The sequence below is a fragment of the Pieris napi genome, chromosome 8 (genome assembly GCF_905475465.1).
Source record: "Pieris napi chromosome 8, ilPieNapi1.2, whole genome shotgun sequence".
Lineage (NCBI taxonomy): Eukaryota > Metazoa > Arthropoda > Insecta > Lepidoptera > Pieridae > Pieris > Pieris napi.
Window position 1 is genome coordinate 7546257 of NC_062241.1, and position 17216 is coordinate 7563472.

Below are 17216 nucleotides of genomic sequence, written 5' to 3' on the forward strand. Positions count from 1 at the left end.
TACACATACTATTTAATTTGTTCGAAAAGCATAGTAAGAAGTAACGTATATTTATTGCTATGCTTTAAAATAGAAATCTCAGATTCGATAAAAATAATATTTTACTTTACATTTAGTTACATGTTACGTATCAGTATGCTTTATTTCACTAAGTATTATTATAAGGTGTCTATACAAAACGTGAAAACAAATATTTAAAAATAATTTTCTAACTGTAGGCGTTTAATAGCCTTTTGTCCTAATGATTACAATATTAAGAATCTTCACGAGTTTTTGATGGTGACAATAATTAACGTTTGCCATAATTACAGCATTAACCTTTTACAGGATGTCAAGTATCTAATGCCTAGTGTGAAACGGTTACAGTTTACACTTTCAGCATTACTGCTGGTTAAGTTTAGTGTTGGCCTAGAGTCTTATGTGTGCGACTCTCAACCCCGAGGTCGAGCGTACGACTTACGGTTGCGCTCCAATGGATTATTCTTTCTATATGCGCAATTTACACTTGCTGGTGAAGGCAAAAATCGTGAGTAACTGGCATGTCTTATGACCCAAAAATCCACATGTACCAGACATAGAAGGCTGATCACCTACTTGTCAATAAAAATAATTTAAAAACGGATACAATCTGCGGCTATATAGGAAGGTAACGCTACTGGATTAATATTGGCTGAGCTGTGTGATAAATTCGTTAACTGGACGAATGAGGGGATATTAATAGCAATATTTAATTGCTTCTTAATGATGACAAAGATATAATTTATTTTAGAAACGACCTACATTCTACTCAGACTATTTCATAAGTTATTGCAGCAAAAAAGTTATAGGCGTTTCTGAGGGTTTTTATCAAATTTATAAAATTTTGTATGTATATATAATATTGCGTCTGTTATAAGTATTCTAGGTTCTGCACTAAAAATATGGTTATGGTATATATTGTGACTGCTTTCGTTATTTGAATTTCATACTAAACATCGCAAAATTCCACCTACTAGATGCTGTACAAATATCTGGATCTTGGACTTTTTGTATTAAAAAATAAATATAGGTAGTAGCATCTACGAGGCAATCCTTGTTGGTGAGGTCGGGTCGGGAAGGACTAGTCGTACATACCTGGACCTGGACCAAATCCAGCTTGTAGTAGAAAAGGGACAAGTCAAAAGTACCCATAACCGATGATAATGCATGGTGAACGTCAATGTGGAGGAAGCGAGAGGCACGTGGTAGCAAGTGGAAATCCGTGGCATTTGCCAACCCCCGGAAAAAAGGCGGGAGTGTATGTAGAAAATAAAAATTGTTTTATAAGATGCATTTTCTTCATGGATATGTTTGACTATCATATGCTACATAGATGTAATAATAAATTGATTAGGTTTTGAAAACGTTTATTGTGTACCCATTCACAAGTAAATTAAAAAATATTGAAACCAAAAATTGAATATTTCTAAAGATTCTAACACAGCACATCTGCATTTAAAAACAAATCTTAAACCTATTTACATATAATTGTATATAATGATTATAATATTAACCAACCTTCTTACCATAATAAGCCCCTTAATAGTTTTATGTATTGCTAAAGACTTCATAAATGTTGGCTCCTAGAAGCTTCAACTTGTCATTTAATGTTAATTGTTGAGTAAGTAAATCTGGAATGTTTGTATTACCTTTGCATGTATTTTTTGTAATCAGCTCATTAACAATAGGCAAGAGCTTTACAAAATGCATTTCTACCTTATTGACATTTATAAAGGGATCGGCTGGGCCTCCTAATTTTAGAGCACCATTAGTAACAACATGACCCTCATCCACTTCTAAGTGATTCTTAGATGTTGGTACCCACTTTGAGACAAATAAGTTAGCTATCTCATCTATAACAGAGGAAAAACTTCTACTAATAGTAGACATAGTTACAGATGTAACTTCATCACTTTCCAAAACATCCATTGTTTCTTTAACAATTGTGTCAAACTTAGCCTCATTTATTTCTGTGTGATCTACCAAGTAGTGCACCATCTTTTTGACAGGATCTCCTTCATTAGTATCAGTACATAAAATAGTTTGGATCGACCAAAATGTTTGTTCAACTTCTAGTAATGTTATTTTTTTTTTTAGTGATATAGGGTCTACTACTCTTTTAACCACCCTTTCTATCTGCCTTACTAAATCCTCTAACCCAGCCCCAACAAAGTGATGACACAAGGACAAATATTTTGATTGCAAATTGCTATCAATCAGTGGCTCATGTTCTAATACAGAGTCTCTATATAAATAGCCACCAATTATATTCAGTTGAATTCTTAATGTCACTTGTAATATTGAAAGAGCATACACAAGCACACATATTCTGGTAAAAATCATTATTTTTATTTGTTCCCATAATTCCAGTTTGTTTCCAGGGTTGTCTTGAAGTTTTTGTACAATTTCCTCAGTATTTAATGAAGTCAAAATATTTTCAGAAACAATTTTTGAAAGTGACAGTATTGTTTGATTACATGTACGCTCAGTGCTTTCAAAGTGTTGTTTCTTTCTTGTCATTTCAAAGAACTTTTTGGCCTCTGTTTCTTGCCATTCTCTTAGTTTTTTCTGTGCATAGCTCATCAGAAAATAAATGGACCCTAAAACTGCACCAGTCACAAGAAACTTTCTTCTATGACGATGTAAAAAATTTTTGATAGTCGAAAACATTTTTAAGCTATATAATTCAAATGCTTCAAAAATTTTATAGGATTGAACAAGCCTATTGAAATTCCAAAGGTGAATCAGAGCGGTATTTTGTTGTGTTCATTAGCCGTTTTGTTATAAAAGTGGTAGCATCAATAAAACGTTCAACACAGTTCATAATGCATACTTCAGTCCTGTAGTCCAAGCGGTTCAAAGGTTTTCCCATGCAAGTATCCCAGCAGGTATCAGTAAGGCCATGTACTAAAACCTGAAATAACAAGTTAACAGTTGTAACTAATGTTAATGGACATAAAAAACATAACAGGTAGTTAAATTATATTCCAAAAAGTAGCTGCACAAGTGTACAATACAAAACAGTTACTGCTCTACCTATAGTATAAGTAGGGATGCAAATGTTAATTTAAAAAATGGACAAAAGATTTTATATAGAAAGTAGGTATACTTCACTACAAATTGAAAACATGTCACACATATTGTTATATAAATTGTAGGAAGAGGAAAATACTAAGTAAACTACATTAGCTGTTATCACTTAATAATAATTTAATAAAAGTATGTTTCTTCAATCAAGAAAAACTTGGTGGATATATATATTAGTATTAGAATTAACTCCACTACATACCTGGAAGCGTTGTTTTTGTGTTTCTGTTAAAATGAAATCTTGTAGCTGTGGATCTACTCCTTCGGAATCGCTCATAATCAAACGAATTCAATGAGTATTAAGTTAAATCGTGATGCATCAAAATTTTAAATTCTCCGCATAAATTTTTTTATATATTTGAACTTTGAACTATCTAAATCTTTATCCAAGTACCAGAGGGCAAGATTTGGAATTGAATCAAGAAATAAAGATTTAAGTTTATGGCCGATGGCGTTTTTAGTTTTATTTCTTATCTAAACGTCAGTTGTTGGCTGTCAGATATTGTGCACCCACCATGCCCAGAACAAAAGACAATATCACGGGCTTGAGACAAAATCACTTTTCGACAGGCGTGACCCACTAACGCCAAACGAATTTGTATGAAAATGGTCACGAGACAAAGCGTGAGGTAATGTCATTCTCATACAAATTCGTGTAGTGTTGGTCACGCCTGTCCAAAAATCTCTTTGCCTCAAGCCTCAGGTATAGTATAAAATCTAAAAGTGGTGTCGGTAGATAGCATTAAAACAAACCAGCGTTTGTAGTGTTAGACATAATCAATATTAAACGCTACTGTTTACTAGGGAAGGTGAGTTAAATGAACCCATCGTATCGTGTTCTATAAATGTATTAATAGTCAATATAATAATAAGAACATCAATACACAAATAATTAAATACCATCATTTGTAAAGTTATTCACGACAATAGCTTGTTAGAATTTTTTATGCGATAAAAAGACGTAATAAATCTGCGTAAATTTAACTTGCATAAGTGTACAAATTGTACCAAAATGAATAAATAACTTTTGAATTTGAATAATTTAAATATGTATATCTTCTGCCCTTTTGTACAGGACTGTACGTTCAAGTCATAACGTTAGACAGAGTATATACCTATTACTAGCTATAGAATAAAGAAGAAAAAGAGGGTCCTGAGGTATAGCAGATGTTTAAAAAATATAAAAAATTTCGATAACGACCATCTTCAGAGCGATCTTTCAAATGTAACTATACTATACAATTATACAATTGGATCGGAATCAGTCAAACGGGTGACGCAAGTAAGAGAGTTTGGCGTCGTTTTTAAGCTGGAATTGATGTTTCATGAACATATAAGATAGATTTATATCACTATATTCACGATTTACAAATATCACTACTGTGTTATATGGTGTGCCGGTGAGAAGTCATTTGGTACATTATACACAATTGCGCGATTTAAGCCACGAAACTAAATATTAGTTGGAGCGGTTACAAAATTATTTATTCTCGGCTTATGGGCTACAACGAGCTTAGAGTACGCCGAAAATTCGCGCTAGCGATGTACTTAATGAAATTGTTATATAGCAAAGACTTAGCAAAGCAATTCGGCAGCACTTTCAGCAGCCATCAGGTGAACATCGCCGGCATATGTAGTAACACTCCATTAATTCCTATTACCGCTACTATTGTTTCTTTCCTGTCGGCAATAACTCATTTAGTTACATGCCTACCTTATAACAAAAGAACCAATTTGAATGTTAAAAGTTAAAACATATATACGCTAAAATTAACCTTGAAGAAATAAATCTATTCTAATAGCAACAATTCATTGATGTGAAACTTCTAATGCGACTTCCAACGAATAGAACGAATAATTTGTTAATGAATTATGTCTATTATGGCATTTGAAAATTACACTATATAAATATGCACTACGTACAAAAAGGTTTGGTAAAGTATGATTATTGACCGATGACCGATGTTTATCTGTTTCTATAATCAACTACTTTGTATATTTGACATATGGAGTAGCAATGATAGCATTATTATTAGTTGGCGTATATGTAAGCATGAATTATTGACGTTGCGTCACTTCCAACTTACAAAAACATTTTTAAATTTATATAAATTTTTAAAATTTAATTTAAAAGAAATAGTTTAGGATATGTCTGCTTCGATTATTAGTATTTACTGGCTATACCTGAAAATCACTCGTCGGTACCATGGGAATGACATTAAAAAAATATTAAAATACTTGGCTAAGATAGAATGAATATTTGAAAGAATCTGCAATGTCATGTTGAGAATAAAATATAATAGTTGTCATCACTCATCAGTCTTGGGAACACTTGCGAAATGCGAATTACCTACGTCATACGAATTACAACAGGGGGTCTAGCCAAGATGGCTTAACAGTAGTGTATGTAGAAAGTCGAAAACTAAATTTGTATGAAAATGACAGCTCGTGTCGACAGTCGGTAGCCTAGGCCCTAAAGGCGTGAGTCGGGATACAATAAGCGACGCCATGACAGTGCTACGAAGAGACACACATTAACGCTTACGCTATTCGGTAGCCAACGGCCAATTAATGTTTCGGCAGTGTAGAAAAAACGGCGTTTCTCCGCCATGTTTTAGCGTGATCTCAAAAGCTGCTGTTTGCAATAATTAAGTACAACTATTGCCATCTTTAATGGCTACCGTTTTAAAAACATGTCATATTTTGGACGTTTTAACGAAATGGTTTTAATTTGTTATCTGTCTTTTTTTAACGTTCTCGTGTAATTATAATAATTTAAACTAGAGTTCATATTTTTAAGTTAAGACTTAAGAGTTTTAGTTTTTCTATGAATCAATGCGAGGATAACATAATAGACACAGATAAATATGAAAATAACAAGAAAATCAGCAAATTAGTAGAGGTAAATCCTAGTTATATTGGATATCTCTTATTGATATTTATATTGCATGTAAGTTCATGAAATTGTTATTTAATTTAAAAAATACATATACCATTTAATATTGCATATATTATGTAATCACAAAGTAAAATTATTGTACATTTTATTTGTATATTTCAGATGATAAAGCAGTCACTAATGAACATAATTAGAAGTTCTAAATATATTTTATTATAATTATAATAGAAGCTAATGATATAATATTGATTATATTAATCAAATAAAGTGGATTTATACTTCATCACTTTGGAAATATAAAATCTAGTGAGCAATACTAAGGAATGGTAAGCAGATATTTTCTTTAATTATTTACTAAGTTAATATACTAGAGAAGTTATTATAATATTGTTAATGACTGAGAAGTTTGAATTCAAGTCCTTTGGGAGTTACTGACATTGTTTGGTTATTAAGAACTTTAATTGACAATAAGCAGCAGTGACAAATTAAGTATATTTTTAAGTTTAGAATTAAGTAAAGAGTTTTAATACTAAAGTTACCTATTGAACAAACCTTGGACCGATCTTACAGTTTAGTTTGTCAGTTTTCTATTTGATCAAAGTACTAACTAAAATATTTTCTTTTCAGAAAAAGAGAAGCTATGGAGTATGAAATAATGGTTGGTTAAGTAACATTACCTCAAGAACAGGAAACAGTAACTGAAACTATGTTCTTCTACATTTAATCTTAATAAGTTCAGCAGTTTGAATGTTAATGAGACATTATTATAAACAAACTGCATTTGTAGATTTTGGGAAGAATTATATCTTTACAATAACTATTATTATTTACAATTGTTGTGTTAAGGAAACAATCACTATTTTTTAATCGCCCAGGATGTATTCATAGTAACTGTAGGTATCATAGTAGGGTCAATGTACTAATAGTTGACCGGTTAAGCGCTTTTTACTGCTTCGAAATGTACAGCAGACTTGGTTTATTACTTACATCAAATTTAAATATAGTAAATGATTGTGTGAACTTTAGTGTGTTTAGAGATATAAATATTACTATTTAACTGAAACCATTTTTCAGAATATCAAAAAATAAAATAAAAATATATAAATGCGCCACTAGTTGACCAGCAAACTCCAAAGTCTGACCGTGAATGTACCACAAGTTGACCATACAGTGAAATGTAAATAAAACGAAATTTACAAAGAAAATTATTATTTTTAATAATCAAATTTAAATTAACAAAACCTTGAGAAGAAAATCAACATAATATTACATGTTTTAAACAGTAAATGGAAGGTATTTTTCCATTTCCTTTACGACATAAAAACCTCTCTTGTTAGAGAGCACAGGTGCATCTATTACTTCCACTACATCTTTTTGATGGTACCAGATTTTATCAGGCTTTTCTGGCCATTTAAATGTATTTGCCACGGAAAAGCTCATAGTGCTTATTTCAAAAAATTGTTCGTCGACATTTTCAACAAGCCCAGGAAAATATTGTCCTTCATATATGAGGATGACATAATTTCCTTTACATATTCCTTTTTTCTTCGCAGATAAAACGCTTAACAATTCTTCTTCGGAATCTGGTTCAGATCCTACTGTTTGTATGTTTTCATTTTCTTTGTTTATTTTTCTTGTATCAATTATGTTACTATCGTCTGATTCACTATCACTCCGTATAATGAGACTGTTTGTTTTCTTTTTCATTCTTTTGCCTTGGACTTTACATTTTTTTATATCTATTTCTGAGTCACAGGAGAGCGAGCGTATCACTGCTCTCTTTACTTTTGGTTTCTTTACTTGACTTTTACTTATTTTCTTCTCATCTCGCTCTCTTTTTCTGTTTTCTATACATTCTAACTTCTTTTGCTTTTCTTCTTTTTTTTCAAAGTAATCTATGAAATATTTTGATGTCACCGCAAGTGGCAGGCGTTCCTTAGTTTTTTTCTTTATTGGTGAGTCTGATGGCCACAAAATATGGTTACCAAAAGCAGGGCTTATTAGTTTTTGTTTTTCGGCCATAAGCTGAAATAGTTTATTTTTAGAAGTGTTAACTGTGTTGCTTCCTTGTTGATTTGTTGCAATCTCTGCCTCTGGAGTAATTGCAGATGTCTGCCGATTCACTGGAGCGTCAGACGGATTTTGAAAAGGTGAAGTAGGCATATTAACAGGTATGTCATCTACAACGGCCACAGGTGCAGTATCTTTGGAACAATCGCAAGCTTCTGGAGTGGGTGTTGAAATTGATGCTTCCTGCGCTAGAAGCTGATCTAATTTATTTTCTGAAATGGATACCGAGTTGCTACCTTGATCAGTCACAACAATCATCTCCATCTCTAGAGATGTTGTAGATGTTCTTCTACTTACTTGAGCGCTTACCGATGGTTGTAAGAGTGATGGGGACATATTAGTAGGTAATTCATACTCTGTGTTCACAAGCGCAACAGAACAGCTACTACTACCTTCTGGAATAGATGCTTCACGAAGAGAAGAAGATGTGGAAGGAAGGTAATGTTGACGAAGTTTTTTCCAGACGTAAAATAGTTCCTTAGCCGATTCGTCACCTTCCCATTGTTCATCTTTTATGGCTCGTCTAAATTGTTCTGTTCGACCTTTTCGCATAAAAGATTCTAGCAACAGAATTGTTTCTACTCCTCCTGTCTCTGCAAGTGTTGGTGCATTGCGCACTTCATGGTCCATACATTTGGTATAATCAACTGCAGAAGGGTCAAAAGGGTAGATTCCACATCTTTTAAATCCATTGGAAATGATTGCAGGCGTAACTTTCTCTTTGAATACTTTTAAAAGAAGTGGCGCAAAGGTAGCTCTAGTGATGTGTCTATTGCCACTATTTCTTTTGTATTCAAACGCGATGTTTTGCCAACCACTTTTCAGGCACTTGAAAAGTGATACATCAGCGGGCTGGGTAATATGTGTTGAATTTGGGAATAATGCGTGTACTAGAATTTGGTTATTTGAGCAATATTCTGCCACTTGCAAAGTCATGTGAGATCGGTGACCATCTATTAAAAGTAAAACAGGTTTCGAAATCTTATTGTTCTTTAGCCATGGATCAAATACATTTACTATATATTCATAATATAGAGGTGCTGTCATCCATCCTTTTTTAGACTTTCCTATGGCCCAATCTGCTGGAACGTTGTGGGCTATATCACTAGATATACGCATCAATGGATATACAACCATAGGTGCAACTAATTGCCCAGCTGCATTCAAGCAGGCCATCACAGTAAGTTGCTCCTTTTCCTTTCCTGACTTAACTTCAAAAAAATTTTTCATTCCAACTGGTCCAAGAACTCTACCAGATTCAGGACAAGTCTGAAACCCTGACTCATCTGCGTTGTATAATCTTGTAGGATCCTCTAATATTTCCAGGGCATTCTCCTTTACTAAATATTCTTTTACTGAATCGAACCATCCTCTTAAATCAGATTCTGTTACACTAGCACGAGCTGTTGATATGCTTTCGGCACATCTTTCTTTAATTTGCGGGTTACGTTTCAAAAATAAATCAAACCATTTTCGGCCTGGACAGTTATTTTTAAACGGAGTTTTTCTATTATCTTCTTCAATTATCTTTTTTACTGTATCTACTAAAGTTTGGCGTTTTAATGGTATTCCCTTTCTAGCATTTGCTATAATATAAGCAACTAGTAAATTTTCTTCAGCCTCTGTTAGGAAAGTGTCACGTCCCATCTTTCGTTTTTCAGGTACCCTCCCCTTTAATTTATTTATAAGAGTACTGTGTGGAACGCCAAAGTGGCGAGCAGCTTCTCGTATCTCATATGTACCATCACGCACTGCTTTAATAGCAGATTGCATAGCAGTATCTGGGTAGCGTAATATTTTCGCATTTTCCTTTCTTTTCTTTACTGGAATAGAAAATAAAAGGAAAATGTACACACCAACACCATTAAATTTAACTGGACAAGCATTGGCAAACCTCGTTCCTAAAGCTGACCACAGCAAGTAGGCACAAAATTTAGTACTGGTCAACTATTGGACAAGCATATCTTACAGGGGTCATGCTTTAGGTGAAATTAACGAAAATATATAATAACATAAGAAAAACAAAAAAGAACTTTACATTCTTAAATATATGTTTAAGCCAAAGCTTGACCACCATGGACAGCTTTAGGAGCACGATTAAAATTTCGGAGCCAATGGATAAACATCCCACAAAAATCAGTTATCCACAAAAAACAGCATAAATATTACATTCAGCACTTTAACAAACTATTACCCTTAAACCCTATCGCATTAAATCAAAAAATGCACAAGAAAATACCCAGATGAAATAAGATTTACCAAGAAACTCATAAAAAACATTCTTACTAAATCAGATGTGTACTTACCGGGCGCCATCTTCACTTGCAAAGAACTCGGATTGGTCAACCAATAGCGAACGTTACTCGTGTACCACGTGACAGTAATAGTGTTGTCAACATGAACGACAAAAAACTGCTATCAAAACTTGCCATTTTACGTTAAAAAAGGCTAAAGTGTGTGTTTTGGTCAACTATTGGTGCATGGTCAGCTAATAGCACATTGACCCTAGTTTTATGAAATTATCACAACATCTAACGTTAGGTTTTATGAATTGAACAATTTTTTGTATATAACAGCACACAAACAAGATATTGACATTGCTGCAAACTAACACTTACATTTATTAGTTAATTATCTACATATATAATTATGAATACATCTACATTAGGTAGTAACGCATTTAATCTGATGCACCTATGTGTGTTCAGTAGTAATGTCTATATTGTTTAATAAGTTGTTACATATGCTTATTTTTCTATGTAGACTGCATTATGTTAAGGAAGATATTTGTGCCTTATTTTAATAAAAAATAACCATAACTGAAACATTTTTATTTTGCTACCTGTTTGTTTTTAACATTTTTATTCCTAACTATTAGTAGGTACGGGTCATTCATATATGCATTATATGTATATTCTTGTAAAATAAACTAATATTGTGAACCACTTTAATGGCTTTTCCTACTAAAGAAGACAGGTAAATTACCAAAAATAAAACTGACAAATACATAACATACAATGTTTATTCATTTCTTACTTAAACAGATTTTGCATTTACATATTCACTAGTAGCAAATCACTGATATAACCAAAAGTTAATTGACATAAATATTAACTTAAAATAAGCATCAAACTTAACTTTATATCTAAGATGTTGGAGCATCAATATGGAGTCAAAGGTTGATTAAGGGTTATAATTTAAGACTAAATTTCTATTTTATAATTTTAATTAATCCCTCTTTTTTATAAATATATTATAAACAATCAACCTTTATGACTCTAACTTAAACTGAAATTGTTTGATGGACATAAACAGAGATAATTCCAACTAGTAGCAAATCACTAATAAAATCTACACTTATATAAAAATCTGCTTTCAAATTGACATTCAAAATGTTCAAGCACAAACACCAAACCTAATTAAAGCTTAAATCAAACTCTAATTTCAGTGTTCACACTAGTCTAAGTTTTTTTCTATTGTTTTTTAATTCCTTGGACTTTATCAACTTCTAGTCAACCTTATTTTCACTCTTTATTTATCAATCCACAGTACTATTTCTATTGTTTCTTCTAAGCGGTAACAAAATATGTTGCTTCTTCATTTTGCAGATTAGTTGTGAGGTCAAATCCTAAAAATATCAAAGTATGAGTACTACTAATTATTATTATATATCGCGATTATGCAATTTCAAAATATTGTATTTATTTGTAGCCTTAAATTTCTGAGAAAACATGAAACAAAACATAATTAATTTAAACATGCAATTAAAATTCATATATTCACTTTGCACCTTCCGTAAATTCCACTTAAATCGAAAATTGTTCCATCCTTGCTGACATTCTAATGTCCCTTTTGCAGCTTCCAATTGCAAATTTACAAAAATATTGTAAAGTTTTAACTTCTATTTGTTTATAAAAGTGACATTAGGAATACATTTAATCCAGAGACAATATGACGGAATAAGGTGCTACGAACAGCAGCTCGCATCTACGCTGTCGACTTTGCGGTAATGTATCGACATGCCTCTTGGCTACGAACGAAGCGTTTTCGACAGTACAATTACGCAAAAGCGGTAGTGTATGTAGAATACTTTTCGACACCAATATGGCTAGACCCCCAGAACAGTGAACTGTCACTCACAGCCCACAGGCTATTCATTTCAATTAGTATTAACTATTTGGTGAGTTAAAATTAAAAATCATTTATTAAAAATATTGCTGTAAATAAAGTGTATCAATTGTATGATTCTTGTATATCCCAACTATTAAAAAGATAATTTAAGCAAAACATCGACTTAAAGATCTTGTCTGATTTTTAGAAAAAGAAACATGGATTTGCAAAATAGTTGGAAATGGTCGAGTAATTATGACCTGACCAATTACACCCTAGTAGTGCCCAGCGTAGCTGTTGGAAATGTGGCACAACTTGCGTGTGATCTTTTGATCGCTACATTACGGATGGAAAAGCTAGCTTCGATTTATACTACAGCTCAAGTTCCTATAGTTGGATGTGACCCGTACAATTTGGCTTCAAATACTTTATCAACCGCCTGTGAGTTATATGTATCGGCTATTCACAATTTGCTTGTTCTTCAAGTCAGATCTCCACTTATACAAAAACGAGCGCGAAGTTTCTTGGAAAATTTAGTAGACCAGTTTCAGCAAAAGCAAATTAAAGATATCATAATACTATCAAGTAGTTTTGCGCATGAGAAAAAGCACATAATGACATCACCATTCAGATTTATTGCAAGCAATAACACACCTTACTCAGAGCAGATTCAGATGGCAAACTTAATTCCACATGAACAACCTGAAAGTGACATTAAAATATTTGGTGGTGGGTATGCTGCGATGCTATTTAATATATGTAAAGAGAAATCTCTACCATGTTTGTGTGTTTATAAATACTGCTCAGAAGGAGACAATGTACCTGATGCATATGATATGGTAGAACAACTTCAAAACATCTTTCCACTTTTGGATAGAGATCAAAATCCTACCACTCAGTTCATTCAACCTGCCTCATGGAAACTTTTATTTGGCAGACCACCTCCACAAGAGATCTATTAATTATAATGACATTTTGTAAAATATAGTTTGAGCTGTTTTTATTACAAATTCCTGTTAGACTGTAATATTTTATATATTTAAGACTTGATTATTACTTACATGTTAAACCAGATTCATAGTTGTTCTAGCACCGGCTAATTGTGGAGAGATGTGATTGGTAATAAATTTCAGAATATACTTCATGAGGTACTAAGTACCATACCATATTGTACAGTTATACTAGACCTAATTGTATATCGTAACAAATTTAATGCTAGCTTGTTCTAGTTTCAAATATAGTTTTTGAAATTACCAAGTATATAGAGAGAAAAAATAACTAATTATGAACTGATATTATTTATTTCACATAATTGGCCTAGTATCTTAAATGCGCCACTCTAAACACAAAGGTTGTGTGTTTGAATCATGGCTGTGCTCCAATATACCTTCTCATCTAGGGATGTGACATTCTGCATAAAAAATTGATTTTTTTATTAATCGATTATTTTTTTAGCGTGAAAAATCGATTTATAAATTATCGATTTTTCTTAATAAAATAATCGATTTTTTCCTAATTTTTAAATTAATTTCAAAATAAACACCCTAAATATTTTATTATGTGTTCCGTTTGACGTCCGAGGTCCATTATGAGAGTACATCGTTTCCTTTTCCGCCCAAATCGCTAGTATCCGACCTTTTCCCACCACGTGACACCGCCGCCAGCGCCCAGCGTTTGAAACTGGAACTAACTTTTTATCGCGCTAAAGCAAGCCGCCAGAGTTCTTGTTCATTGTTGCGTCGTTTTTCGTCTTGCACAGTCGCTAGTGCACACTTAAAAACGAATCAGTATATTCAAAGTTATATCGACCTAAAATTTATTTTCAAAGTGGAAATAATTATTTCGTAAAATGGTTAACTCGGTTTTCACGTTAAAAATATAAAATGGCTAATGAAAGTGCTAAAATCGGTGTAAATGTGTTGGCTACGCGGTCAAACGTGCCTCACCCGCGCTTTACAAGGCCGTTTCATATCACGGGAGATATTGTCTCTGCAAGTTCTGACAAGCCGAGTTCTTCGCAAAGTTCGAGTACGAGTGAAGAGGATGAAGAACCGCCGCCACAGCAGTAATTCACGTGATTATTCTCAGGTTTGAGCAATTGTCGCAGTAATTGGTGAGTCACCTTAATAATACTTTTTTACAATTATGCTGCGTCGTCTAGCATGTTACATAAAGTGACCGAATCTAATAATGCAAACCTACACGACCCTTTTTTGAACCATGCGGCTGTAGTTAATGATATTGCTCATTTAGACGTGTCGGTTCAAGAACCTCCGAGTTATAAATTATAATATTAATTTCAATGCAGAGGTTTTTACATTTCTGATTTGAACTGTGTACGTTTTATTGATATACAAAAGAAATACGTTGCTTTTCCTGCTTTTACCGATTTAAAAATGAGTTTATCAATAAAGCGTTACGTAGCGTTTTAGTGGTCTTCAGTCGAACGCGGTTCTTAATTTAAATTCTATACATAATAAATTGCAAGAATGTTTTGGTCAAACTTTAAAAACATGTTATAGAAGATTTAGATAAAATTCCCACCCCTCTTCGGAGTACATGTTTAATCCTGAAAAATTATCTAAATATTTACAAAATGTTGGTAGTATTGTCAAAATTGACAGAATTCGCGGGTACCAATCTAAAACAATACGCGTTAAATCACGCATACGTTTTTAATCGCCTGTAGCTTCAACGTCTCAGGTTAGTCAAAAGCCCTTTCTTGGTAACCGATACAACTCAAAACAAGGACAACAGAGTCACAACTTCGATGATCACGAAAATAAAAAATGTGAGCCGTCACGGGACGCCTGGCAGATGTGAAACATCGACATTATTTTGTTAAAATAACGATGACTATTTATTGAATAAACATTTATTTTCATTTAAATACAAAAATTTACGAATTTATTTCAAAACGTGACTACTTAATTCGTTTAATCAGTGACTTCGAAATACACCGTACACACTACTGCATATAGACTGTATATATACCATCATATAGCGTGGCATCGCCACGGCATTTGTCGCCACACCAGAAATCGGTTTTACGTGCGGTTATAGATGTTTCACATCAAAAGGGGGGACGCAAATATAACAATCCAAATAAATACCAACATAAGTGACTCGATGGGCTTTTCGGGCGGATGTTTAAGGAACTATCACAAAAATTGGGTGAAATTAAAACCTCCTTTTTCCATTCTAAAATTAATAACCTCCGCTCGAATAACTTTCAATCGAAAACCGCTATTAGTACTGTCCTAAATCCTAAAAAAGTTGCAAACACCTGTTTCAACTTCGATTTCCTTGGAAATACATACCATGATTCGAGACCATATACTGGAGCCAGCACCGCTGACTCCGTCGTTCATATCTATCATATCATATCGTTCATATTTCATAATAACGAAGAACGGAAAAATCGAGTCATTTTCAGCCTAAAATCTTTAAATCGGTTCATGAAACCAGAACCTTTTCATCTGTTTCATCACCACCAAATGCCAAATTTCCTACAAAAAAGCGATTGGATGGTGAAGCTGGATCACAGGCAATCCTACTATCATGTACCGATTTCCCTTGAACATCGTTGCTTTCTGCGTATCAGTTACGAGGGAAGGCTCCTTCAAATGACTTGTCTACCTATTGGGTTGGTCATAGCTCCGAAAATGTTTGCTTCGGTGACAAATTGGACAGCCAAGCTATAACGCCGTCAGGGCTTAAGAGTGATCGTTTTCTTGAACGATTACTTACTGGTCCACCAGGACAGAACAATTCTTAACTCCCAGGTTCTCGTAGGCATGACCTTTTTGAAGAACCTGGGCTGGACCATAAATCGAGAGAAGTCGATATGCACTCCAACGAGGTCGATCGATTTTCTGGGTATCACGTGGGACACACTATCAAATGCAAAGTCCTTACCCGTAAAAAGTTATCAAAATTCGTCAGTGCCTGATAACACGCTTGTCAGCCGGCAAATTGGACCCTCAAGCAGGCCCAACGCCTCTTAGGGTATCTCAATTTTGCGACCTTCATCACCCACCGGGGAAGGTTGCGTTGCCGAACGCTGCAGCGACACAGCAATGCATTTAGGAGAGCTCCTCTTTGCCCGAGTTCTCTTGCAGAGGTGAATCAGGACGTGGTATGGTGTTTGCACAACCTCAGTCACAAAACACCGATTCACTTCAAAACAAGGCATGTGAATTACATTGTCACCGATGCCTCGGATCTACAATGGGGAGCGCTAATCAACAACAAACCCCTGAATGGTTCTTGGACTCAAAGTCAGATTGAGTGGCATTGCAATTTAAAGGAGATGCACGCTGTGGTAGCAGCAATCTCTTTGACATCCGAAGTCCTAAAGAACTCGATGGTAATCCTGCAAAGCGACAGCAAAACTGTTGTATCGTACATAAAAAACGAAGGAGGAACAAGGTCCCAAATGCTGTTAAAATTGACAAAAGATCTTCTGGCACTGACGGACAGTTTGAATATTGTACTTATCCCTCACTTCCTTGCCGGGAATGTACAACGTGGAAGCCGATTACCTCTCGCGCAATCGCAGGGGCACCGAATGGCATCTCTTGAAAGAGGCAACCACGGACATATTCAGACGATGGGGAACCCCCGAAATAGATCTTTTCGCGTCACGAGAGGCTCTTGTCGTGGCAAGTTATGTGTCGCTAGACTTATTAGACTCCAACACTTGCTTCACCACGCCTTCAGTAAATGCTGGCGATACGATCTAGCGTGGATATTTCCACCGCCAGTGCCTCTACCTCGAGTGCTGCACCATCTCAACTTATCCCAAGGGAAGTTCATAATAATAGCACCCAGGTGGAGGAAGCCTTTTTGGCGCCCGGATTTGAAAGGCCGAGCACTTGCACCCTCGCTACCAATACGGAATCTAAACAAAACCCTGATAAATACCGTAACGGGTCAACCTCCTCCTCAAGGGCAGAAATTACAGTTGGAAGCGTGGCTGATTTTGGCTGCAAAACACGAGACGAAAAACAACTTATTTCGTCGTGTTTGA

General features: G+C 34.3%; 3 protein-coding genes across 5 annotated transcripts; 2 read left to right on the plus strand and 1 right to left on the minus strand.

The window, feature by feature from the left end:
* Window positions 1-1368: 1368 nt before the first annotated feature.
* Window positions 1369-3610, minus strand: LOC125051694 (peroxisomal biogenesis factor 3). The gene is made up of 2 exons (XM_047652203.1): window positions 3308-3610; window positions 1369-2932 (listed from the first exon to the last, which is right to left on the minus strand). Exon 2 carries the CDS (start codon window positions 2686-2688, stop codon window positions 1567-1569), a length of 1122 nt encoding a protein of 373 aa, XP_047508159.1. The 5' UTR covers window positions 2689-2932; window positions 3308-3610; the 3' UTR covers window positions 1369-1566.
* A 1841-nt stretch (window positions 3611-5451) lies between these two features.
* LOC125051771 (proteasome assembly chaperone 2) lies at window positions 5452-13171 on the plus strand. Of its 3 annotated transcripts, XM_047652318.1 has the most exons (3): window positions 5452-5475; window positions 12192-12254; window positions 12393-13171. In XM_047652318.1, the coding sequence occupies exon 3, from the start codon at window positions 12403-12405 to the stop codon at window positions 13144-13146; it is 744 nt and encodes a 247-aa protein (XP_047508274.1). In that variant the 5' UTR covers window positions 5452-5475; window positions 12192-12254; window positions 12393-12402; the 3' UTR covers window positions 13147-13171. The 3 variants fall into 3 exon arrangements, with proteins under 3 accessions (XP_047508274.1, XP_047508275.1, XP_047508276.1); XM_047652319.1 differs by lacking the exon at window positions 5452-5475 and having other exon boundaries at window positions 12216-12274; window positions 12319-13171; XM_047652320.1 differs by lacking the exons at window positions 5452-5475; window positions 12192-12254 and adding an exon at window positions 12296-12313.
* Window positions 13172-14067: 896 nt separating this feature from the next.
* LOC125052003 lies at window positions 14068-17216 on the plus strand. Its single transcript, XM_047652643.1, has 3 exons — window positions 14068-14249; window positions 15653-15731; window positions 16152-17216. Exons 1-3 carry the CDS (start codon window positions 14068-14070, stop codon window positions 17214-17216), a joined length of 1326 nt encoding a protein of 441 aa, XP_047508599.1.